Genomic DNA, 10,000 nt, shown 5'->3' with positions numbered 1-10,000 from the left:
GATATTTTAGTTATTGCCTTCCCAATTTAGTCTTAGTCTTAGTCTAAATGACGAAAATCAAAAAAGGGCTTTGACGAAATATTTTAGTCATAGTCATGGTTGACGAAATTAACACTGGTCCCTTATCACTGGCTTAGGGTTATCTTTTAAAATATATATATATATATATATATATATATATGTATATATATATATATATATCTTAGGGGCTTTTATGCCTTTATTTGACAGGACAGTAGAAGATGGTGACAGGAAGCGAATGGGACAGAGAGACAGGGGAGGATCGGGAAATGACCCCGCCCGGACTCGAACAGGGGTCCCCGTGGGTGGGCATGCAAGCCCAAATGTGGGGGGCTTAGTGCGCTACGCTCCGCCACAGCTCCCCCACCTCCTCCAGGGCTTAGGGTTATCTACACGTTTATCTAGACTTAGTCTTAGATAGAGTGAAGTTGTACATCAACTCTGTTGTAAGGCAGTGTCAATTAACTGTCTCTTTTCGTTTGCAGAGCTGGACCATGTGAAACAAGCCTTTAGTAATGGTTTGCCAGAAAGTCTTTAGCTGCTAATAAGTTCATAGTTTGCAGTATGTTGAAAGGAACAGTCCACCCCATTTCAGGAAATTGGTCATATGTAGTAAAGTCCCAGTAAAATGCGAGAATACATAGGATTTATTTTTTCGTCTATGTGTTTGTGTTGCTTAGTTTAACTAAGGCTCCCATTTACTTCCAGTGATTATGCTAAGCTATGCTAATAATTCTGATACCAATCAATTTAAGTACTGAAAACTGAGAAGAAAATGATATGCACATTCATTAATAATGCTTGGAAATACTGCAAATATGTGAAAATCAAAAAAGGGTGGACTGTTCCTTTGAAGTTAGCAGTCTTTTCCAATGAAATGTAGACATCATATCAGCCACAGTAAATTTGCTCTGGCCTCCCTGTGACTTCATATCATGAAACAAGGTGTTCCACAGGAACACATGCTCTGAAAACATGCTGTGATTGTAAGGCCTAAGGAGATGAATGTAGTTTCGTCGAGATACTATACACAGTATAACCCAAAAAAAAGACATCTAACTCTCCAACAGCATGTGGCCGTGGGGGTGATGACTGTTTCATTTCAACAGCGCAAGGAAATGAAATTACTTCATGTGCTGTTATTTTGTGCCGCTGTGTGCTGTGGCACCACCATAGACCTTTTGGAGCTCTGTAACGATCGCACAAAAAAGAGGCCTGCTCGCTTATATAACTGTGAAATAACCAATGTCCTCCTAGCTAGTGACTCCACTGTCTGCTTGCTGTCTGTGTTTTTTATTACTTTACTTTTTTTTTTTAAATGCCGCTTATGACCTCTCTGCTGGCTTTCTGTCTCGCAGCATGGCACAGAAAAGTCCCATCTCATTACTTGTTATTTCTGTATGTGGGGACTAGGAGGGGTTTGCGCCGGCTCAGCCCGGCCCGGCCCGGCCTGCTATTTATTATTAGTAGATGTTTAACCGTAAGGGTAAACTGTGGACACATCTCAATCAATGCCAATGGCGTCTCGTAAGTTTTCCATCTCCAGCATGATGATGGGCCCAAGATGGGGGGTGGGGGGAAGGAAGAGAGCGGTGGCAATGTCATCACCCGAGCGCCAGGGCAAAACCAAACTCCCTTTCACAGAGCGACATGGCCATCCCAGACCCAGTGGCGGTCATAATTCCACTTTATGTACATACATGTTTATAAACGCAGACCAGTTAACCGAAACATTCATTAACCCAAAATAGCCCTTTTAAAAGCTTGTTGGCAATGCGGATGGATGCTCAAATGTCCTCATTGTAGCCATGCTCTGCTCTGCCTTTTGCAGCTCAGAGCTACTGAAAAAGTGAAGATGGAGTATCTCGCTTAATGTGATTCAAAGGACTGTCTGTAGTCCCGTGAGGGCCCCAAGGGCCAGGGGTATCTCAATATTTAATGCTCATTCAAAGAAAGATCACTGTTTCGGCCAATGTGGTGCCCCCGGACACTATAGCCTACCTCACTGGTGCCCCCATTTGTAAACAATATTTGTTAAGTGTGTGTCTTGTGATGCCCCCTCACTGTTCAAAAATGGTTGGTGCCCCTGGGCCCTGTGCCGTTGGCCCTTATGGATAATCCGGCCCTGATCTTGACTCGTGACCCTCTTCACACAGGAGACCAAGCTACTTTCGCAGTACACAACACAACAGGGGTGAGTTTCTCAAAAGGGAAGTTGTTAGCCTGTTAGCAACTTCGGTAGTTGCCAATGGGAAAATGCATTGAAAACAACAAAGTAGCTAATGTAGTAAGCAACTTTGGTTTTGAGAAATTCACCCCAGTAAAGTGCACATTTCATCTCGTCCTTCTCAGATGTTCACGTAGCGTAGGCGGAAGTAACAATTTGTTCCGTCATTCTGTGACCTTGAGACACACTCTGGTTTTGGATGAATCACTTCTTGAACCCTTGGCCCGACTGCAGGCTTCTGTCAGCAGATAATCTCACCCTGGGCTTTTACAGCAGCGGCGCTGGGGCTCTCGGAGGACGAGCGGTGGAACATCACCAAGCAAGCGGGGGCCTTAATGACACCGGGACATGAGCAGAGAGAGGAGCAGCAAGTGTCCACACCCAGAGCTGCGAAGAGAAAAAAACAGGGGCCCACACACTGTCAAAAGCCCTCAGAAAACAGAGAGAGAGAGAGAGAAAGACAGAGAGAGTGAGAAGGAGAGAGAGAGAGAGAGAGAGAGAGAGAGAGAGAGAGAGAGAGAGAAAGACAGAGAGTGAGAAGGAGAGAGAGAGAGAGAGAGAGCGAGAGAGAGAGAGCGAGAGAGAAAGACAGAGAGAGTGAGAAGGAGAGAGAGAGAGAGAGAGAGAGAAAGGGGCCGAGGGGACGTGGACTAGGAGGTGTTATTGGAGGAGGCCCAGGGCCATTATGGCAGAGCGAGAGGGGGGATAGCTGGGAGAGTACGTCATGGCAGGTGTCTGGACCATAGTGCAGCATGTCCGTCCCGCTTGCCAATAATCTCTGAAATGAAGCAAACTATTCGGAAAGGGAGATGCACGACGGACGAGCGCGCCGACACTATTCTTAGGAGCCCCGGCCGCTTACTGCAGATATTGGGCGTGAAACTGGATAGCAGACGGATTTGTGGCGGGACAATGCGTACGTATGTACGTACGTACAGGCAGGGCGGCATGTCGTCTTCCTTCCTTCAAATCTTTCGCGAAAGCAGACCCCCATGCCCCTCATCACCCCTCAGGGCCGCCTGGCGACATCGTCTGCGTGTCTGTTCTGGACACGTGGCCTGTGGGGAGAACACTTTCTTCTCTCGCTCGCCCTCTGGTGCATTGGTCTGTCGTACGCACGCACGCACGCCCACCCACCCAGCACGCACGCTCGCCCGCCTGCCTGCTGCCATACTCACTCCATTCAGACGGCACAGAGACATCTGATGAGATCACAGTCCGGGCTAGGGCCAGGGCCACCGTTATCCAGCCCCGGCCCAGCCAGCCCAGACCCAGACCCAGACCCAGGCCCAGCAGGGGTGGGGGGGGGGGGCTGGGGGGGCAGCCAGCAGGCCAGCAGGCCTACTCCCTGGGGATCAGTGACCTACTCATTGAAGTGGCATTACAAAGACAGTGACATACACCAGTGGAGCCCCCAAAGGGATGGTCGCTCGGTCTTATTACTGCTTTGCTGCGGCGCGGGATGGATGGATGAAGGCATGGCAGGGGGAGGAGGAGAAGACCAGAGGGATGTTCGGGGCCATGTCATTATTATGTGAAGTAGTTCCTTGATTAAAGGAGAGCAAATGACGGTGTTTGTGTCGGAACTCTTTTGTGTTTGTGTGTGTGTGTGTGTGTCTCTGTGTGTGCGTGTGTCTGTGTGTCTGAGCGTGCGCGTGCGCGTGTGCGTGTGTGTGTGTCCGCACATGTATGCGTGTGCATGTGTGTACGTGCGTGTGTGTGTGTGTGTGTCTGTGTGTGCGTTTGTGTGTGTGTACATGTGTGTGTGCACTGTGTGCGTGTGTGTGGGCGTGGTCGTGCACGCGCGTGTGTGAGTGTGCTTGTGTGTGTGTGCGTGCTTGTGTCTGTGTGTGTGTGTGTCTGCCGGGAGTGATGGCTCACATCTGAGGCAGCACATGGCGATGTGGTCAGCAGGTCCATCTTGGATAATCCTCCTCAGTCTCTTATTGGTGGAAGAAGCCATGAGACATGAATGCAAACCAAGCCCAGCGGTGAGCAGGCAAAACACTCAACCTTTTTTTAGCACGCAATGCAGCCAGGTGCTTTTATGTGGCCGACCATGGTGATGTGTTCATACAGTATTCCTAAAGAGATAGTAGAGTAACTTTATTAATCCCCAGGGGGAAATTCAGGTCTCCAGTAGCTCACATAAATACACAAATAAACAAATGCCCACATGGACATTTCAAGACACAAATAACACAGGAATAGTCAGGGAGGGGAAAATAAAAATAGAAATAGCAAAGATAAAGAATGTGAAAATGTAATATGTAAAAAATGTAAAAAGGTAATTGTGCAAAAAGACATTCTGTGACTTGGGATAAACCATGAGCAGATAAGAAGAGATTATCGTTGTATTGTCTGCGATAGAGCTAAAGGGCATTGCACCAGTGGGCTTCCGCTTAGTTTGAGAGTTGTAGTAAATAGACCTCCGCAACCTTGATAGTAGGTGGACATTTATGGAGTGCATGCTTTCAGGGGAGACTTTCTATATTATTTCAGTTTGTGCCTTGAGTTTGGGGTTGTTGTGTGCTTGTGTAAAAGAACAAAACCATAATAAAGAAAAAAAAAATAGACGTCCACAAGGGTGTTTCTCAAACTTTTCCCCTTCAGAAGAAGGGTGTCTGTCTGCGCCCCCCCTCGAGCAAAATGGTTACGAAAATACAAATAAATAGGCCTTCGTAAAGTTTATTAGAGCCTAATATACACATATATGGCCTATGATGTTCTCTAAATATTAGTGAATAAATTAATGAATATATTGTGATTGTAAAGTGAATGTTTTGACTTAATGACAAAGCAGAAAAGTATTAAAAAAGAAAAACCTTCTGACTTCACGCCCCCCCCCCCCCCCCCCCCCTCCAATACCTCCGCGCCCCCCCTAGGGGGATTTCCGCCCCACTTTGAGAAACACTGGGTTCCACTGACAAACCACTGATAGAATCGGTGCAGCATGTACTGTATGTACTGTATGTTCCACTCAGCGTGACAGCAACCTCTTTTGACGGATGTTAGGGCTTCATTAGGCTGGTGTTTTTCCTTGCCACTCATCATTAATCTTATTTAAGGAGCATTCTCACAGCTTCATGCACCATTTACATACCTCCTTCAGCACACCCCCTCTAACTTCTGATGATTCAATGTTTCCAAAACAAAGGCTACAGTAAGAGTGCACATTACAAGGGTTGATCTTCCCTAAATGTCCACTTAAGTTCAAAAAAAGGGGTGAGCCAAGGCCCTGTTTATGTCATTTCTTGCTGCGAGGCAGACAAACGACTGCACGTTAGTGGTAGGGTCATTTAGCAACTTAAATACTAAATAAATGTTCAGCCATGGCTTCATTTCACTGACTTAAGATGGCCACTACTAATTTGAAGGAACAAAATGGTTAAGAGTTTCCTCTTTGGACAATATCTATTATGTGGAAATGTGTCTTTGACGTAGGTATTGCACAAATGACAATGAGATGTGGAGCTCAGTGTATGAGACAATATGTTTGTATGTCACTGCGTTACACAACACATGCGTTATTGGAGTTCGTGTAATAAAATGAATCATGTTAAAGCAAGACTTTCTCATACTCCAAAAATAGCTATGATTGCCTAAACATTCGCTCATGTTTCAAAGCCAGTCAATTTAATCTGATGCAGAGATACCGTATGTCAGTCAGAACAGAAGATCACCCGAATTCACCCTTACAATGTTTGCCAGAGAGAGAGATAAAAAGGTAGTACAGCTATCATTTTACCTGCTGTTCTGTTGCAGTCAGTAACTGTGATTAAGGACTGGCCATTAGCTTGTCTGAACTTGTCTCTGATGGGTTGCCAAAGCCTCTGATGCTGCCTGCTGGTGTATCAACCAAAATGGCTCCCTTTCTTCTTCCCCTGCTGCTACTTTACCTCTCCGCTAATCCGTAGCGGAGCAAATTTTGGAGCAAATTGCGACGGCGGCCTTGTGTGTATAGTATTGCAAATGTACGCCTTTCTTGTTTTCTACTGACTTTAGTAAGGTGGTGGTGGTGGTGGTGGAGGGAGGAAAGTAATGTGAGAGCTTTGTGTGTTTTGTGTGCTTTAAACCAGGGGAAGTCTCTGGAACCAAGGCTCCCTCTCAGCGAAAGCAAACAAAGGAGAACCCCAGACTCAACAAAGACTCGGCCCTGCAGAAGGCTCAGAGTGACATGAGGAAGACCATGCGGACCCACCGGCTGGAGGAGGCGCGCACCGTACACCCTCGCACCGTGAGTCTTCTTCCCCTCTCCGCTCCGCTCCGCTCCCATCCGTATACAGTACATGTTTTTTGCTGTTTATAAACACAGTGTTGTGAGGAGGGGCAAGACACTGGCAGCCAATCACGTGAGCTAATGTTTTGACCGACAGCTGTTTCAAAAAATCAGAGGTTGAGTTGTACGCAGCCAGGGTCGCGCAGCCAGGGGAAAACATAAATTGAGAACCCATCTATAGGGTTGGCAAATGTCTATGAAAAAATACAGGACACTTCGTAGTGTTGGGAGTCCTCCCCCAGAAATGCAATTGCAATTTCCTGCAATTTCCTGCATTTTAACCAAATTGTGTCCCATTTCAGGTCAACACAGAATCTTATCAACATTTCAAAATACGTAACGATTCCGCATTTAAAGGGACGGTTTGCTCCCCTGTCCTCTACCCCCACGCCTGGCTATTGCCAATTCAAAGCTCTGCCAGCATTTAGTCTGGCCATTTAGACAACCCATTTCTTGAAAGGAGATGCAAGGGGCGTGTCTAGGTCTCGTTCATGAAATGTCTCCATGTTGCTACTGGTTACCGCCACAATCGATAAGACCACCCATTCCTTTAGGGACCTGCTAACTGAACTATTTCGTCATTGCCTTAAACACGCCCCATCAAGCCGTTGGCTGGAAATGCTCAAAATCGATTGGTGCAATAGAATTTGAAATGTTTTACATAGTGTGAGTGGCCAGAATAAATGAGAAGCGAAATTCTGTGCAGCGCGCCGGCGCCCCCAGTTAGTATGGATGGGCCCAGGTTACTCTACCCCTAGACCCCCCCCCACCCCCTATCCACTATCCCCTGGTCTGCAGAGTTGGAGGCACGCTAGGCCCTCCAGCCATCCCCTTGGGTCCTATTCGCACTGGACACAAATCTCAATGCAAACAGACAGTCTGCTGGCTGTGGCAGGCGAGAAGGTCCACGCTGACCTGTGCTGGCACAGAATTTGGTACGGCAGTGCCCTCTTCTGGCTATCGCAAACACAGACGTGACCATGCAATGCACAGTGACACACACATAGACACAAAAGTGTGCACACACACACACACACACACACACACACACACACACACACACACACACACACACACACACACACACACACACACACACACACACACACACACACACACACACACACACACATGCATACATGCACACATGCACGCACGCACGCACACACATGCACACACATGTATACCCACCACACGAGCACGTACACATGTTGAAGTGCATGCATACATTGATGCATGCTGAAATGCTTACCAATAGATCCGCATGTACACTCATAAACACATATTAATGGATCGAACACACCAGGACATGAATATAAAAGCAGCTGGAAATAGACAGTTGTGCAGTTAATATACACTATATTATGGATACATTATTTGCTATGCACAGTCATTGTGAGTAAGGATTTAATGAAATGTATTGTTACCGTAAAATAATATCTAGTGATATTTTGTAAAAAGGAGAACCATCTGCTTGTGTATGCCTGTCTCTCTCAACTACCTCCATGCTCGCATTGAATTAGACATAACTTGGCCAGTGCCCAGAGTCTTGTTCTTAAACGACAGAAAGCTAGTGTTAGATAGAATAAATGTTTACATCTCTGCTGAACTAATTCATTTGTCAACAGTTACAGCGATTTCAAGATTGCATACTGTAAAGCATTTGTGTGTGATTTGCAGTTACAGCTGTGAGAAACCACCAATAACTAAAGTTATTTAGCCTTCAACATGTATCATTTGTTGGGTAATCTCACCCGCATTGTAAATCCAAACTAATCAAACTGTCTTTTTGTGTTTAAAAAAAAAGTCCACTGGCAAGAGTCATATCCGCTTCAGTGCCAGGAACTCCGAATAATTCTTATCAGTCAAAATGTCTGTTTGTCTGAGCCTTTGAGCAACAGGATTGCTTTAGTAGAACATTGTTTGTCCTTCTCATTTGTTAACCAAATAAACTGTGGGGAGCGCAGGCCAATACAGTAGACCACAGTTTGGACATGTGACCGGGAACATGTCTGCCAGGCCAGGCAGCCCAGCTCATGTGAACTGAAGCTACAGCCTGGGCCGGCACTAGGCATAGGCAGACAAGGCACTCGCCTAGGGTGCTAAATGTCTTGGGGGCACCAGAAACACTTAAAAGTCCCACAAAATTAGAACATCAAGTGAAATAAAACATTAAACTTTACATTGACTTAGCACTCAGAATTATAGGTTCTAGATCAGATGTGCGTGATAAGATTCACAGCATTATGTTTACAGATGTCAATTTCTAAATGCCCAAAATGGAAAGGAGGTGCTCGCCTAGGGCACCAAATTGACAGGAACCGGCCCTAGCTACTAGCCTCCTCAGCCTGGACGTATTAGCATGCCCTCCATACTTACTTTAGCCTCAGTCATGCTTTAAACTGAAAAACAGCCCTTCTCTTTTGGTAATGAAATAAAAGTCATCAATGGTCACTTTAATAGCTAGAGAATGAGAGGAAAAGTAATGAAAGTGAAAGTATGTAGATGGATGTAAGTAATTCACACAGCACAAGTGGGCTAAATTATCGGTTGACAGTTACAAAAAGTTCACTGGAAATTATTAACTTAAAGGCACCATCCATTTCATTTTAAAAGAATCCATTGAAACACAACTCAAAAGCCGTCGGATTTCCATTGGTTCAATTTCAGAACTTTTTTATCCATTTTTACACTTGTCACATTTTCATTTATTCCAGCGACAATTGTTGTTTTTTCTTCTCACTAATGGAGGGGGCACCATAACAACAATTTTCCCCACGTGTGTAGTGTACATGCTCAGATTTTCCAGCTCATTTAACTCAGTCTATAGCGGCTATCAAGCAAGAAAATAGTCATGGAAAAAGAAGACAATCGATGAGACCATTAGTGAACAACAGCAGAGACAACAATAGTGTGAGTGTGGCGAGAGGAAGAGCAAGGGTCATCATCACCATAGCTGAGTTGAAAGTGGTGAAAAAACGCCTCTTGCAACCATAAGGACCGGTGGTGATGGTGGTGGTGGTGGTGCTGGTTCTGGTGGTAGTGACATGAGGGGTTGGGTGTGGGTGTGTGCGTGGGTGTGGGTGTGAGCGATGGAGTGGGGGGTTGTTTTAGCTCACGTGCTGCCTTCTGCGTCCCCTCATGTGTCCGCAGAGATTCCTTTCGAGAGCAGGGCATGACGTCAAGTCTGGGAGGCCTGGGGCCCTTGCCTCGCAGCACACGTCAGCCCCTGGCCTGCAAGGCCAAACAGAGAGCTGTGTCCACAGCAGGGGTGCCGACAAGGGGGGTGGGGGATGGGGGGGACAAAAGGGACAGTTGTCCCGGGCCCAGGGAGAGAGGGGGGGGGGGATAATTGGTTCCTCATTACATTTGTATGTATTGGGTTGGGGGGCCCTTTATAACAACTTTGTCCTGTGCCCAGCCAAAGCTGTCAGCGACCCTGGTCCACAGGCACAGTGAACAGGCCCCACAGC

At 46.4% G+C, this 10,000-nt stretch overlaps 1 protein-coding gene across 1 annotated transcript in view; it reads left to right on the top strand.

The window, feature by feature from the left end:
• igfbp2b (insulin-like growth factor binding protein 2b) overlaps positions 1-10,000 on the top strand; it is a 27,571-nt gene that overhangs the window by 10,820 nt on the left and 6,751 nt on the right. Inside the window, exon 2 of the mRNA XM_063214510.1 lies at positions 6,328-6,485. Coding sequence (XP_063070580.1) covers positions 6,328-6,485 — 158 coding nt within the window. The remainder of the gene's footprint in view (positions 1-6,327; positions 6,486-10,000) is intronic.

This window comes from Engraulis encrasicolus, chromosome 13, assembly GCF_034702125.1.
Source record: "Engraulis encrasicolus isolate BLACKSEA-1 chromosome 13, IST_EnEncr_1.0, whole genome shotgun sequence".
Classification (NCBI taxonomy): domain Eukaryota; kingdom Metazoa; phylum Chordata; class Actinopteri; order Clupeiformes; family Engraulidae; genus Engraulis; species Engraulis encrasicolus.
This window is presented reverse-complemented; position numbering and strand designations above follow the sequence as displayed.